This window comes from Mastacembelus armatus, chromosome 6 (assembly GCF_900324485.2).
Source record: "Mastacembelus armatus chromosome 6, fMasArm1.2, whole genome shotgun sequence".
Classification (NCBI taxonomy): domain Eukaryota; kingdom Metazoa; phylum Chordata; class Actinopteri; order Synbranchiformes; family Mastacembelidae; genus Mastacembelus; species Mastacembelus armatus.
Window position 1 is genome coordinate 17,626,799 of NC_046638.1, and position 16,953 is coordinate 17,643,751.

At 43.4% G+C, this 16,953-nt stretch overlaps 1 protein-coding gene across 1 annotated transcript; it reads left to right on the plus strand.

The window, feature by feature from the left end:
- Nucleotides 1-446: 446 nt before the first annotated feature.
- Nucleotides 447-15,800, plus strand: mmp15a (matrix metallopeptidase 15a). The gene is made up of 10 exons (XM_026311675.1): nt 447-1,238; nt 2,633-2,781; nt 2,922-3,044; nt 3,119-3,435; nt 3,773-3,934; nt 6,943-7,367; nt 7,616-7,754; nt 12,249-12,399; nt 12,551-12,666; nt 13,237-15,800. The coding sequence occupies exons 1-10, from the start codon at nt 1,125-1,127 to the stop codon at nt 13,713-13,715; spliced, it is 2,175 nt and encodes a 724-aa protein (XP_026167460.1). The 5' UTR covers nt 447-1,124; the 3' UTR covers nt 13,716-15,800.
- The last annotated feature ends 1,153 nt before the right edge of the window (nt 15,801-16,953 follow it).

Genomic DNA, 16,953 nt, shown 5'->3' on the forward strand with positions numbered 1-16,953 from the left:
TAGCATCTTCAATAAACTTTACAAAAATGTCCATGTCTTCTTATTTCTGTCCTGGTTATGATCACCAGAGGAAGTCTCACCTCACAGCAGAGTGTGGGGAAGAATGTCATTGGTATAAGTTTAGTTATTAAACAATGAGGACCTTGAAGAATTGTCTTCATTTCACAGTCATGGGAGAAAACACTAAAGTCTCTTATAGCTTCAGATCAGGTACCCAAGGGATGATCCAGAGGTGCAGCAGGTAAACTACATTTCCTTTCAGAGGACCAGTCTGCACTTGTCACTCCTGGTTTTCCGGTGTCCAGCAGTTCCATGTACTGTCTGTTGTACTGTCTGTTGTACTGCAGTTTCTCACAGAAACAGCAGGTGGCACACGAACCGTTGCCTTCCCTGGCTCTGGCTGTTATAAGAGGGGGAGGGCCCTGTTCATATGAAATCATTAGAAATCTACCAGCTGCTCCGCTGTTTATTGACGATCTGTGAAATATTTACACAACGCGTTTCAATTCTGTGTAGTTCTTAAAAAGAAAACGAAGAGGTCCAGAGAAGATTTCAAAGCCTTGCTCAGATCTAAATGTATTTTCTTCGTTATTTTTGCATCAACTTCAGTAGCGGCTTAACTTCTGAGGCCCTTTTCCTGCGCTAATTATGGGGCTCTGTCGGTCCTTGTGTTTGTGGAGTTGAAGAAACCTTCCAAGGATTTCTCGCTGCTGCTGATCGGCCGCTGTGGGCGCCGGAAAAGGGGCACGGACTTGGATTTGGCCGCTGTTTGCATGAAGGAACTGCTGCATGAACACTTGGATGAGCCATGAGGCTGCTGACCCGGGTCAAATCGGACAGCTTGGATTAGGATCAGTTTGCTTTTCAGAGAGTTTGTAAATACGCGTTTATTTGGGTCATATCCTCCGTAACGAGCTGGAGATTTCTGATGTGCAAACTCCAAAATAAGCTGATGAATAAACTGGCCTTTTGCGGAGTTTGGGATTAAATGTAGGAGGAGGAGAAGAGAGTAAACCCCGCAGCGCTTGGTCCCGCATCCCGCCTGCTTGTTTTTCTCACCGCATCTTCGTCAACACAACTTTGAGTTTTCGTCAGGGGACCACAGGCAGCCAATCACCAGGAAGATGGCACCTCACCAACCCTGGACACACATCATAATCACATTATTGTCTTTATGCCCCCTGACCCTGTGCAGCACAGGGACAGATGTCCAAGTGGAAGAAGGCTTCAGTGCCGAGGTACCGTAATGTCTGTGGGTCAGGTATAGTTTTGTAAGATCAGTGAATGAATTTATATTTGTTATGTTACTATAACATTTGTCTGAAATGACTCTTTAAAGGATCAGGTGCAGCAGTTACACTGCTGGGATGTCATTTGACCTTTTGACCTGTTCTGCATGTATGTGTTGGCTCTCATCTGTTCATACTGTGCCTGCATGAAAAATCTGATGATCCAATTATATGAAAGGAAAATAGGAGTGAAAAGAAAATTGTTCCTGTTACCAGCGTTTCCTCCTCTCCTCATCTTGGCTGTCAGTGCAAAAATGAGAAAACAGGAATGTCGTAATGTTACTGGGAGCCATCTGGTTTCTATCACTGCTTTCTCTTTTCTTTTAACTCTGCTCTCTCTGCTCTCTCCAATCATTAGACAGCAGCTTGATTACAGATTAACAGCCCCCCAACCCCAAAGAGTTGTTGTCACTGTCATAGGATGTGAACCCCTTAGAATTAACTGGGTTTCTGCATTCATTTACAATGCAATGTGATCTGATCTTTATCTAAGTCACAACAATAGACAAACAGTGTGCTTAAGCTGATTACACTCAAACATTTGTGATTTCTTGTGTCTTTATTGAACACACCCACCCACCCTGACATTATCCTGCAGGGTGTTGTGGTAAACTTGGGAATTCACTTTCCCCTCGATGATGGCAAGTGGTCCAGGCCCTGAGGCAGCAAACCCAAATCCTGACGCTTCCTTCATTGAGGATTCTGCGATGTTCCTTTGCAGTCATCTTGGCTGGGCATCCACTTCTATGAAGAGTAACCACAGTACTGAACTGTCTCCATTTCTAAACAGTTTGTCTAATTGTCAACTTGTCTAGTTGTGGATGCCTAAACACTTTAAGATGACTCTGTATTCCTTTCCAGTCCTATGCAGATCAACTACTCCTGATCGTGGGTCTTCAGAGGTCTTCTTTAGTGAGGAATGGTTCACATTAGCATATTATGAACAGCAGCAGTGTCAGTAGTTCTAAACCACACCTCCAAACTCATTTCATTAATTGGACTCCAAGTGTGCAAACTACTGACTCCAATTAGCTTTTGTTGAAGTAATTGTGTATTACTGAGTTCACTTATTCTTTCCTCCACCACTGTGAATATTTAATGTGTGTGTGTTCAATAAAGACATAAGAGATTAGAACTGTGTGTTATCAGCTTAAGCACATTATGTGTGTCTATTGTTGTGACTTAGACGAGGAAACAGATCACATTTTATGGCAGAAATGCAGAAAACCAGTTCATTCTAATGGGTTCACATAGTTTTTCTGTATATACAGTATTCAGACACGAGTTAAGCAACTTTTCTCAGGCCACACCAAAGAGAGAACATGTCCATTGTTTCTTTGCAGGCATGGCTTCGTAGGTTTGGCTACCTGTCTCAGGCGAGCAGACAGATGTCCACCATGCAGTCGGCCCAGATTTTGTCCAAAGCCATCAGTGACATGCAGGGCTTCTATGGTTTGGAGGTGACTGGAGTGATGGACCCTGCCACTGTCACGTAAGCTCTTTATTCTAATAGTACATTTTTTATATTAAATTTAAAAAAAATACCATTGTACTAAAACTCTCTTGAAGAATTGAGAAAAATACAAAGCTAACAGTGGGTTATGTGTGTGTGTGTGTGTGTTTGGCTGACAGGGCCATGCGTCAACCTCGTTGTGGCCTCCCTGACAGAAACATAGAGAAGATGGGCAATGGAGGAAGGAAGAAACGCTACACGCTCACTGGGCAGCAGTGGCAAAAACACCACATCACTTACAGGTTTGTCAAAATAAGACACTAATAAAGCAAAATGTTTAACAGAAATCCTGATATGCTTTTTCTTCTGGCCTCAGTATAATGAAACAGCTCATCCCCTCCATGCTGGGAGCAGAGCGGGTGTACGATGCTATCCACAAGGCCTTTGATGTGTGGAGGCAGGTCACACCACTCACCTTTGAGGAGCTGCCCGCTGAAAACAACATCAACAGCAGCCAGACAGAGCTCGCCGACATCCTGCTGCTGTTTGCCTCTGGCTTCCATGGTGATATGTCTTTGTTTGATGGTGAGGGCGGGTCGCTGGCACATGCCTACTACCCTGGACCAGGAATTGGTGGCGATACACACTTTGATGCTGACGAACCCTGGACACTTGACAACCAAAATCCAGAAGGTTAGTGGACTGATTTTTCTTTTTCTTGTGAGAAACCAGTCTGTTTCAGTTTCACATGATTTCTGAACCATGGTGTGATATAACCCAAACTGCAGATCAGCTTGTTGGTGGAATTTATCACCGTCAGTAGTAAAAAGTAGTGGCTTTTTTCATCTGGGGCCAGGTAACCACTGTGTTTGTAGTTTTGTTTTCATTTGCTGAAACTGTGGATAATCTTAGAAGTTGTGAGTGAGCACTGATTGTCAGAATAAGCCTTTCAAACACATGACTTGAATTAAATACTAGTAGTATCACATAGTATAATCTGCATATAACCCATAATCTGTTTGTCATGCAGGTATAGACCTCTTCCTGGTTGCTGTCCATGAACTCGGTCATGCTCTGGGTCTGGAGCACTCAGACAACCCTAGTGCCATAATGGCTCCTTTTTACCACTGGATTCACACACACAACTTCACACTGCATGAGGACGACATCCAAGGAATACAGTACATATATGGTGAGAAGGCGTATTTCTCCTTTTCTTGTTGTCTGCAGGCTGCAAAGACAGATCAGAAGCAATGATGTGAAATTTCCTTAAAGCACTGGAGTCAGTTTGTTTAGAGTGCTGCCCCTCAGTGAACTGATCTTTTGCCTCAAAGTAAATCAGTGCTTTTACGCAGATGTTTGTGTAGGGGAGCAACTGTGTTGGCTAGAAAATGTTTTTCACTGAGCTAGCAAAGGAGGTTCTTGGATAATGCGATGTTTTTGATTTCATTTGTTTTTCCTCTCCTAATGGAACACTGCTCTCACCAACTACATGTTGTGTAATTCTTGTGCAAATCTCTAAAATCGGTGTGAGGTCGATGCGCAGTGTGTCAGCTGTAATTTGAGGTTATATCACACTCGTATCACATCTGGACCCTTGTCAAAGGAAGAGCTGAAGCCTTGTATGAAAAAGAACACACACACACACGGCCAGCTACACACACCCACGCTCAACACAGCTTTTCATGCGTGCTGTTATGATGTTATAATGCTTTGCCTGTGTGAGTGGATATCATTGTTAATTTACAGATGGCATCTTTGTCTGTGTGCAGGAGTATGTGCGTGTGTTGGTCAGAGAAAGAGCTCCAGTGTGTGTTCCAGTGTACTGAGCATATGTGTTGTGTGTGACTGCAGTTGGCCTGTTAGAGCTGTAATTACAGGCCCAAACACTCAGTGCATTTGTCTGTTAAGCTGCAGAAGTGAATGGATCACAGACACTGGTCGTACTGATTGTGAAATTCTTTTGCTTTACTCATGAACAAGAATTTTCCCCAAGGTTCATGTTTTCTTTTTTGCAGTTTTTTGTTTTTAATTTTCCACCGTTTAGCCGTGGTCACCTCTCAGATAAAAGAATCTGATTCAGTTTAGGAATGTTTTCTATGGTTTTACTTTCCCCAGAATACCCCAAATCTTTCCACACCCAGATATTTCTGGCCTATTGATACGCCTACACTGGAGGTCTAGAATTTTGGCAAAATGTGAAATGATGTGATGAGGTGAAAAATCTCAATGGGTTTTAGCTGTAAATACGTTAAGATAAATGTTTTGACATAAATTATACAGTACATCTGTTTATTGAAGCTAAAGGACCGTGTTGGATGAAAGCTGAAAGCTTCAATAAGAAAGAGGTTTTAAGGAGTGGAGACACAGTATAAACTGTGGCAGAGCTGTGTTGGAAATTCTTGAAGATAGTCTTCAGAAGGCTGTGTTTGTCCTTTCTGAGTTTATTGATAGTTGTGCACAAGCAGAACCAGGAGTCTGAGAAGGCAAATGGACCCCTAAACAAAGCACTTACATTTATACAGCTGCACCTTTTACTTACTTATTGCGTCGCAGTTACATCCTTGTTTATTGCTTTGACGCAGACACTGGGTGGGAAAATGTGTTGCCTGACTGAAAGTCACAAGATTTAATATCACTGGATGTCACCAAGCATCACCTCTATATTCCATAACATCTTCACTTCTGTATTTCATGACTCCCTGTGAGAGTAAAGAGTAAAAAATTCCCTTTACAACTGAAATAAACATTTGAGTTCCTTTATAGACTTTGTTTTTATACAAGAACTGGCAGCTTTGCAGTTCTCTGCCTCCCAAGTCGGTTTCTTCTTCTTCTTCTATTAATTTATTACTTAAGCATTTAGTGGAGGGACCAAGTGTTAACAGTAACTTTCATTACAGCTTGTTCCACTTCTGTTTCTCCCTAGTGGCTGAAATTAAATTAATGCAGCTTTAATTGGCCGTGTAGTTCTTTTATCAGGGCTAGTTTTCTTCCTGAGAACAACACTTTGTGAAGGACAACACTTCTACAGATCTGGTGCCCTTTACTGAGGGGAGTCACAGAAACACTTCCACTCCAGGCAGCTAGTAACAGCCATGTTTCCTGTGATGAAAATAGCTAGTAGGTCTTTCATCATACAGCTTTTCAAGGCCCTAAAATATGATATACAATGAAGAGTTTAACTAAATAAAATGCTGAATCAAACATGGATTTGAGCAATTGGCAAAGTAGTAACTCACTGACAGAAAGTGAATACTGTATTCCACAGTGGCCTCTTTTTGCTTTTACACGTTGTAAATCCTCACTGGAGAAAAAACTAGGCCATGGAAAGAATCCAAACCTGTTTACTTTATTGTCTGAAGACAATATTGCAGGTTAAAGTGCTGCAGATGCCGAATCTGTCCACACTCAGATGGCTGAGTCACCGGCTAACATCAGCTTTGATTTATTCTTAGTGATATTTTCGGCTCAGTGGGTCTCCAAGCCCATCAGCTGTCTGTGTGTATTACATAACTGGCTGTATTGGGTTTTCCTCTCTTAGCAACAAGCCCGGCTGATTTTTCCAAAGAGCAGCAGCACAGTCACAGTCAGTGAAGTGACATGCTGCACAAAATGGAAAATTACATTTTGTGTGTGTGAGGGAGACAGAGAGGATACTGTGAGGGGAATGGGGGTGGGCATTAAAGAAATGATTAATATCCACTGTCACATAGACACGTGGAGAAATTATTTTATTTTAGATGGCAGCTGATTTTTCCATTTCACCATTGTCGTGGCAAAACGTACTAGAAGGCAAATCTCTGGTTATAGGATGGCAAGTTTAATAGGCAAAAGCAGCAGAGTCACAGCAGAGCATACGATCTGAGTGAACTTAGAACTGGTCAATACCGACTGACCCCAAACAAAGACAATGATCGACTTTTATGTCCACTCAGCAGTATTAATTTACACATCAGAGTCACTTACATGTAAATCATGGTTACATATTACATACGTAATATAACTAGCGTGTCCATGTCTTTTCGTCTGCTTCCTAATGAAATACAAAGCAGTGTCAAAAGTCTTTGAATTCACACAGGTCACACAGGGAGGTGGAGACATACTGTCTGTTGCATTCACGAGGTGTAAATTTCCCTCACAACCACCTTAGTACAATTCAACCTTTCCCTTTTTTACCCTAGCTTATCTTTTCTCCCCCAGGTCCCCCTCTCATCAAGGATGCTCCACCCACTTCTCCTCCCACCCCTGATGACAAACTCCCCAACATTTCCCCCACTCCCACTTCTCCGCCTGTGGATAAATTCACTTCCTCCTTTCCCACTGACCCTGAACCAACATCAGCCAACCCAACTGACGATAACAACTTAAATCCCCCAGCCCCGCCGGAACCAACCCCCAGATCAACCTTAACTCCTGTTATCCCCACCCTCACCCCCACCATTTCCCAACCTGAGCCAGAACCTGTCACCCCAACAGTTAGAAAAGATGTCCCCCCTCCTCCTCCTCCTCCTCGACCCCCGGCACCTCCACGTCCTCCCAAAGTGCCAGATAACCAGGCCCCCAACATCTGTGATGGAGATTTTGACACAGTTACTTTGCTGAGAGGAGAGATGTTTGTTTTCAAGGTAAGAAGTAAAGAATTATTGACCTTATCTCTGCAAATGTTTTAAGCAGGATTTGTACAGTCAATTATCTACATGCTGTGGATCAAGGAGCATGTCACCCGAGGGTGTTTACAATCTCTAACCTACACAGGACAGGACCTTTACAAATCTATGAACTAACAAGATGCAGCTTAGACTCATAACAACAAGTAAGCTGTGTAAGGGGAGGTGAACAATGAATGATTTCTTTGCTTTGTCTGCTTGTGCAGGGTCGTTGGTTTTGGCGGGTGCGGAGGAACCGCGTGTTGGATAACTACCCCATGCCGATTTCTGTCTTCTGGGTCGGCCTGCCCAGTGACATCGATGCTGCTTATGAACGGCACGATGGCAAATTTGTCTTCTTTAAAGGTATGACAAAGACATTAAAAACCTATAAAACCTGTCGTCCTGCTAACACAGTGCCCACATGCTGAGCACACCACACACACATCATGACCTTCTGACCTTCTTGGAAGATTATGGTGCGATTTCTTTATGGTTTAGCGCCTTGCTTAAGGGCACAGCAAAGGATGGTTTTTGCAACTTTTCTCAAGTATTTTTTTTACTATCAAATCTGAAGCCATTGTGTAAGAGTATGGGGAGTGAAACACAATTCTGTGCTTTGATATGAACTGGTCACCATGAAAGCAAACAACAAACTCAGCATTTTTTGCCCCCGCACAGTACACTTTATGAGGAGATGGTAATAATTCAGCACAGCTACAGCTACAACTCCGCATATCTGGTACCCACATGCTCGAACACAAAAATATTTAAAAGGAAATTACATAAAAGAAGAAAATAACTCCCCCCGGCCAATTGCTTCACTGTTTAAACAGTCTGACTATCTGACTGCAGACAAGGACATGCTATTAAGTTTGTGTGTCTTTGCATTTGTGTATGACTGCATTGCTGACTTTGTGTTTAGAAGTGTGTATTTCTGGGTTCATTTGGTGTCTTAAATGAGGTCTGTGTAGCGTGGCAGCTGTTTCTCATACGACTCCAGTCCAGCTGAGCCCCAAAAGGCCTCATGCGAGAGGGGGAGGATTGCATCAGCTTTCTGTGCACTGGCCTGCTCCAGATGTGAGCAGTTAATAATGAGGCCATATGGTGATGTGTCGTGCATTTCCAGGAATTTCTGGGCTTTTGTTTACAGATTTGCATTATCCTGTTAATGATTTCTGTTGTCTTACATTGTCTCTATTGTTACATTCTTCAAAGGTTTGAGCAGATCTGAGTTTGAAGTTGATTTTGGAATTCATTTTTTGCGTCTCCTACAGAGGTTCTCGGACAGCACATGCATCAAAACCTCTACATTTAGAAATGCTGGTCAGGTGGAGTCAAAATAGATTTACTACTAAACATCAGGTCAAAATGGGTAAACAGCATTTCAAGGTGTGCATTGATTAGTAAAAGCCCCTGTGTACAAGCTTGTCTGTCTTTACTGTAGTATGTTTCAGTGCTGCAGTTCCCTGACATTAGATAGATATATAATTATCAGATAAAGGCACTCAGTTAATAACATATAACATAAATAGCATAACTAACATATCAACAATTACTATTAAACAGTCTAATGGCTGTGGGGACAAAGGATCTCCTCAACTTCTCAGTTCTGCAGCGCAGTGAGATGAGCCTCCTACTGCAGCTGCTACTCTGTTTAGTCAGTATATCGTGTAGAGGGTGTTTATTATTGTTCAATATAGAAAGCAGCTTCCTCCACATCTGCTGCTCCACCACAGTTCTGAGAGGGTCCAGCCCCCTGCCTAGCACAGAACTGGCCTTTTCTACCAGTTTGTCCAGGCGCCTACAGTCTCTGTCCGTAATGCCACTCCCCCAACAGACAGCAGCATAGAACAGTAAACTTGCCATGACTGGTAGAACATGCACAGCATGTCACTGCAGACACTGTACTAACCGAGTCGTCTCAAGAAGAAGTGGCGGCTCTAGCCCTTTTCTGTACACCACATCCATATTGGCAGACCACTCCAGTTTTTTGTCCAGTACCACCCCCAGGTACTTAAAGGTCTGTACAGTCTCTGTCTCCTGTCCATCAATGCAGACTGACAGGCATGGTGTTTTTGATCTCCTAAAATCCACCACCAACTCCTTAGTCTTGGTGGTGTTCAGGAGAAGATAGTTCTTTTTGCTCCAGTCAGTGAAGACCTCCAGTAGGTCCCTGTACTCCCCCTCCTGTCCATCTTTTGTATCTCCCGTCAAGTGGGGGGGGGGGGCACCTCCATACATAGAAGCTTGTCTCTCAGTATGGGAGGCCGTATAGTATTGAAAGCACTGGAGAAGTCAAAGAACATAATCCTCACATATGAACCAGGCACATCCAGATGGGCAAATGCTCTGTGCAGTATGTAAAGCACCGCATCTTCCACTCCCATGTGTTTCTGGTAGGCAAACTGAAGGGGATCAAGATCCTCCTCAAGCTACAGCCTCACGCGACAAATAAGGAGCCGGTCCAAGGTCTTCATGATATGGGATGTCAAAGCCACTGGTCTATAGTCATTTAGCTCCACCAGCTGCCCTGTTTTGGGCACCAGTATTAGACACGAAGTCTTCCACAGCACCAGGAGTGTTTCCAGCCGAAGACTCATATTAAAACACCTCTGAAGAGGGACAGCTAGTTGTCCTGCACAGTCCTTCAGAAGCCCTGGACATACTCCATTTGGTCCAGCTACCTTCCCTGGCTGAAGTTTCCTGAGATCAGCTCCAACCTCTTCCAATATTAGAGACATAAGTAGCTGTTCAGATTGTAACAAAGGGATGGTGGAGGAAGTGGGAGCAGCCATACAGGTGGAGATGGAGGTAGCAGTCATAGAGGGTAAGGTATAGTAAGGAGCTGCAGAGGTGGGGGTGGAGGGAGCATCTGCCACGTTGGAGAGGGAGGGAGCAGCCACAGAGGTGGAGGAGACAGATGAATATGTGGAGAGGGCAGCCTCAGAGGTAGTGGTGGAGGGAACAGCCGTAGAGGTAATAATGATGGAAGGAGCAGCCATGGAGTTAATGGTGGAGGGAGCAGCCGTAGACATGGAGGTACATGAAGCAGCAGCAGAGGTGAAGGTGGGGGTGGAGGGAGCAGACATAGAGAATGAGGTGTAGTGGGGAGCTTCAGAGGTGGAGGGAGTAGCTGTAGAGATGTAGGTGGAAGTAGCCACATTGTCAAACTTGATGTAATACTGGTTGAAGGTATTGGCTCTATCCACATCACCATCCAAAGACTGAGAGTTGTTCAGTTTGTAGCCAGTGATGGTCCTTACCCCTCTCCACACCCCCCTGGTATTATTGTTCTCCAGCTGTTTTTCCAACTTTTCCTTGTACGCCACCTCAGCTCGCCTCAGTGTCTTTTTTAGCTCCCGTTGTATACTCCTCAGTTTCTCCTTATCCCTGTCTGGTAAAGCCCTCTTTTTCTGGTTCAGGAGGTCTTTAATGTCACTGCCATCCATGGTTTATTGTTAGGATAGCACCGTACTGTACTAGTTGGGAGTACAGTGTCTCTACAGAAGTTAATGTAGTCAGTGATGATGTTGACTCTCCTGTCCAAGTCATTGTCCATTTCCTGCTCCTCCATCAGTACATCCCAGTTTGTGCACTCAAAACAGTCTCTCAATGAATCCCTTGCCTCTAGTGACCATTTCCTGAAAGACCTGGTGGTAACAGGAAGCTTCTGCACACAAGGTCTATATGTGGGCTGAAGATAGACCATGTTGTGATCAGATCTACCCAGTGGTGGAAGAGGTACAGCCCTGTAGGCTTCTTTGACGTTAGCATAGAACAGATCTAACGTCCTTTCTCCACATGTTGGACAGTCCACATACACACAAAGTCAGTCAAGCAGGAGGACAGAGAGACGTGATTGAAATCCCCTGTAATTGCAATGAATGCATCAGGGTGCAGGGTCTGTATCCTAGCAACGGCATCATGTATGACGTGACACGCAGTTGCAGGCGCCGCCTTCAGTGGAATGTAAACAACAATGGCGACTATGTATGTAAACTCTCTTGGCACATACTATGGGCAGAAACCAACTGAGACCAGTTCAATGTCCGGACAGCAGACCTTCTCTTTCACAGTCACATTTTGGGGGTTAACCCATTTCTGATTGAACAGTAGGACAACTCCCCCACCTTTCGAACTTCCACTCATCCTTAGGTCTCTGTCCACTTGTACAGCTGTAAAGCCACGTATATCCACACGAGTCCGGTATGTTGTCATTCAGCCAGCCCTTTAGCTTAGTCCCGGCTCCACATCCACAAAACTGTCTCCTCAGCATAGTCAAGATTGGGTGAGTTACTCCGTGTCCAATCTTCGACAGGGCCAACAGTTCCTCTCTAGTGCACACTACTCTACTTGAGCCAGTACACATTGTAAGAAAAAAACATACGAAAAAACACAGGAGCTACTCAGACATGCTGCCATTCAGAACGGCCCATTTTTTGAAAAAAAAAAAAAAAAAAGAGGTGGAAAGTGGCTGAAAGAATATTCAGAGGTCAAGTCAAGGGAGGAGCTGGATTCCACACAAGATTTTAGAAAATCAGTGTTACACTTATCATTTCTACTGTGTGTTTTTATACAAATAATGTCATGTGAACAGGAAGAGGAGGCAATTTCCCACTGCAAGACATCTTGGTTTTGATACCAAGTGCCTTATGAAGAAGTCAAGGTTAGAGCAAACAGTTTTGTCTGCACAATAGGCCCTATGCAGCAGTGTTTCGATTATACTAGAGTAAAGTGGATTAGGTCACTTGAGGGTAAAACATTTTCTTAATTTCTCTAACAGTAACAAACAACCTGTGCTGGAAGGTTGTTCTGTAGTGTCTCTTTAGAGAAATCTTTCTCCTTTTGTCCCTGCAGATGATCAGTACTGGGTGTTTCGGGAGGCTGATGTGTTGCCTGGCTACCCACAGCCTTTACACGTGTATGGACAAGGAGTACCTGCCCATAAGATTGACACAGCAATCTGGTGGGAGCCCAATGGATACACCTACTTTTTCACAGGAGACAGGTACATCACAGACGCACACAAAAGCATGAAATTAGGTCAACAAAATGTTAAGTCCAGGTAAAATAAAGTCGTATGATGTTTTGTCCCATTTATATTATTACGTGTTATAAATAAACAGTACATTATTATTATTATTGCTGTCTGTGCACAGATACTGGCGATACAATGAGGAGACCCGGACAACAGACCGTGACTTTCCCAAACCAATTAGCAGATGGGGCAGGATCCCTCCCTCTCCCAAAGGAGCTTTCCTCAGTGATGATGGCGGTAAATTATGACTTGGAATAACGCAAATCTAGCCTTTTTTTCTGAAGAAGGGAACAAGGGAGCACCTCCTGTTCATGAGACTCACAGCAAATACCAAAGGCTGTACAGTACAGTGTTGAAAGCAGAACAACATGAGTGTGTAGAGCTGGGGGGGGGGGGGGGGGGGGGGGGGCAGAATGAAACGTTAGAGGGGTGAAATTGGGTGTGTAAAAGACTGAGAGGGAATAAAATTCCATTTGAGTCTGGTTAGGCTGAGGCAGGCAGTGCAGAGAGGAGAGTGAGGGGATAAGAGAGAGAGAGAGACAACAGGAATGAGAGCTCTGGTTTGAGGGTTGGCCTGTTCTTCCTTTGGAAATTAGATTTGTGGCAGAGCTGCTCTAAATGCACTGTAACAGTCAGATCCCATCTCCACCCAAAGTGTTCTGATGTCTCTGTGAGCCAGGGGTCACGTTACACATTTACGGTGTGCAATACACCCCTAACGTTGTGATTGCATGGAGCTATGCAGCTGGTGCCAGATAATTTTTGCAGCTCATTGACTGAAATCTCTTTTGTCTTCCACTCATGCAGCTTACACCTATTTCTATAAAGGCACTAATTACTGGAGGTTTGACAACCACAAGATGGAAGCAGAAAAAGGCTACCCTCGCTCCATCCTGAAGGATTTCATGGGCTGCACGGGAGCCCCCGACCCTAAGCCTGACACTGAGCCAGAGCCAGAGCCGGAAGACAAACCAGTGAATCCTTCAGACAGAGGCAAAGATGAGCACAAAGAGCCAGACAGGGGTGAGGACAAAGACACAAAGGCAGAGGAAGACCAAAGCTCAAATCCTGACCACACAGAGAACGAGGAGGACAAAGAGGTGAACGTGGTCGTGACGATGGCTGATAATGAATCGAAGGTCATGACGCTGGTCATGGTGACTGTTCCTCTGGTTCTCATCCTGTTCATCCTCATCCTAATCTACGCCATTCTCAGGACTCTGCAGAACAAAGAGACACCACGGGCCTTGGTGCATTGCAAGCGTTCGCTGCAGGAGTGGGTGTGACGATGAAACGGGTAGAAAGTAGCTTTGACACAGTACTAATGTCTAAGAAAGCTGAGAATGAGTATTTTTGAGCCCAATTCATTGTGAGAACTTTTGTTGCTCATGTAAAGTAACGTTTAACAGTGAAGTTGACGCTGGTGAAGTTAACAACGTACGTTTCCCTTAACTGGCCTTAAAATATTCCCTTCCTTTGTGCTCTCCAAATGTCTGAAATAGTGCCTCTATTTCTTACAAAGCATGTCCAGTATCAACACAACATGAAAAGAGGTGTGTCACCAAATGTGTACTGCAAAAGACACAAGACACTCCTGGACTATTAGTTCTAAGTTTACAAAGGAGGGACAGATGTAGTATAAATGCAGATAAAGGTGAAAATGCACATACATTTACCACAAGCACACATACTGCACATACACACAAACATGACAAACCCATTAATATGAGCAAATCTTCATTTTGACTAAAGTGCTTCAACCAGTGTTGACATTTGTTTTTCTTTCTGTGTAGAACAGATCATTTGCACTTTTGATTTTGTCTTTTTGTTGTCTTTGTTTCACTGAGGTTGCGTCCCTGCAGACGAGTGTGTATTCGTGCAACGCAGAACTCTTATTAAGCACACAGACACTAGCAGAAGACCTGACCAGTGCAGGAATGTCAGACAGCTGTGTGTGTGTCCATGACCGCCTGCCTCCCACTGAGCCCATTACTTCTGCCCTCTGTCTCTCTCACACACACACAAGCACTAACATCACATGATCTAAAAAAAAAAAAAAAAAAGCACTGATTTGTGCATTTATGTCCACACATGCAGACACGTAATGAGACCACTTATCCAAACAAAGGCACATACAGACACACACACAGACACATGGGCTCCAGCCTGCCCTCCTCCCACTGCAGCCACAGTAACTGTTCAGACTGCACCACTAAAAACACAATCCCAGAGGAGACATATAGATATGCAGCTGGTGCCAGAGCTTGAATAAGGGAATGGGGTTATTTAAACACTTTTAATGCGAAGAATTAAACAGTGTGAAATTTTGCCCATCTCAACTCAATCTGTGAAAAGTAAAAACACAGCAGCAGTATATCTTTCTGTATCTCCTCATCTTTTTTCATGCTGAGGCTAAATAGAGTAGAGCTAATTAAAGTATACAAGAAAGAAGCCTGCAGGATAGAGAAGGTCTGTTCTCCATTAAGACCACATGTTGCTGATTTAGTAGTGTCAGGCATGAGCGGGAGGGAGAGAGAAAAATGCAAAAATGAAAGAGGTATAAAAACGGAGAGCTGCAAGCGAAATGAGAGAGGAGGATGAAGAGGGAAAAAATGAAAGAAACTGGGGGAGACAGAGAGTGAGGAGGGGAGAGGGAGGGCTCTGCCAGCATTTCCTTTTCAGTATTTTGTAGAAAAGGAGGAGTGAGCAAAGGAGGAAGGTTGAAAGGATTTTGGGGAGGGGCAGCGCTGGCGTTGCGCCTCCTGACCTAGATTGGGTTGCTAAGTCCACTCCTCCCTTTCAGCTCGTCTTGTTTTTGCTGTGCTTTTTTGTCACGAGATGACTTCCTCTGTGATCCCCCCCCCCCACATCCCCTAACCCTTTCTGTTTCCATTTTTCCTTTTATTTTATCCCTCTTAGTCTTTCTTTTTTCTTCTCAGCTCTTCTGGAAAGCATTTTAAAGATAATTCATGTACAGAAACATCTGCAGGATGTCATGTGATCCTGTCTTAGTTTTGTGTTTCTCTGTTGGATATCCCACTATGTGTCAATATGTGTCTTTACGTGGCTTGTGTCTTTGAAAAGCCATTTCTAATATGATACAATAATTTCCCTTTTCTCTGTCAGTGTGCCTTTATTCTGTCAATACTGGGGGGAATTGTTTTACTATAAATAGCATGGGGGATGTTTTATAAAAATGTGTTAATTTTAGTCTACTTACCATTTGTAGTTTTGTACATTTTGTTTTTAAGGTTTTCTATAAGAACAGCAGTAGATCATCAGAGCAATGTTGATGCATGCAGGGCATGTTCTGTGCACTTCTGTTTAGAGTATGTTAAAGATTTCACAATAAAACTCACAGGTGAAAGCAACACAAGTCTCTTTTACTGCACTTTATGGCTTTATGTAACCATGCACTTTTATCTTGCTGTACAAATGTTCAAAGTTTTGCTTCTGTTTTTGGCCACAAGAGGGAATCATTGTCCTTGAAATCTAGGAAATGAAATGTTTGTAATGTTCACAACTTTCAAAAACAAATGCATAAAGATAATGAGTAAAGTAAATCAAAATGAAGTAAAGCAGAGTAAATAAAAGTAAAATCTAATGTGGACATTACACAATTGCAGTACAGTAAAGTAATTTAGCTAAATACAATCACTTAAGCATATTGAAGACAGTTATACTTGCTAAAGGCTTCAATGTCATCTGTATTCTCCAAAATAGTTTTGATGATACTAATATATTGTATTTCCTAGGTGGCGATGGGAGAAGTATTCAGATTGCTGTACTGTACATGAGGTCTCTGCGTGATTGCCTGTCTCTGTCTTCCTGCCTGTCTTTGTGTCAGAGATAATCAGGATTAGCTTCAGTCACAGATCATCCACTACAGCTGTACGTTCACACCCACTTTCTCTTTCATCATCTGTCTTCATTTCTCTCTTCTCAAACTTTTAGACTTTTTAGTCTATTATTTTTTTAATCAAAAAATTAGATATCAACATATTTGACACAAAAATATGTGTAATCAGCTACTATTTCCTCCCAAGCTGGAGAAGGTTTGGTTGAATTGACATTTATTCAGCTTTGCTCTCTTCTTTTCTCCTTAGGTTTTCTCTAACCTGCTGTATCTTATCCAGATGTGTGGGTTAGGATTGAGGCCAGTGTGGCACTGCCATATTCCAGCCAAGGGCTAAGGGTCTGTGTCATTAACCTGTTCTCCCAGCTTATCTCCTGCTGAGCTGATAATGGGATCTACCCACTGCCTCCTGTCTCATCAGCACCAGAAATTGTTCTGCACTTCTCATTCTCAAAGACAACAACAGGCGTTGCTGGATGTGGTGTGATCTAACCACCTGTCTGACCTAGTGAATGCTTTTCTACCACTTTGTGTCCTTGTGATTACCTGCCTGGCTCTTGAATATATAGAGTGTCAATGTGTGTAATTTACCATGACTGATGCTTGTATAGGTTGTCTGTTTGGATCCCATAAAGGCAGACGTCAGCTGTTTTTCATTACCATTCAAC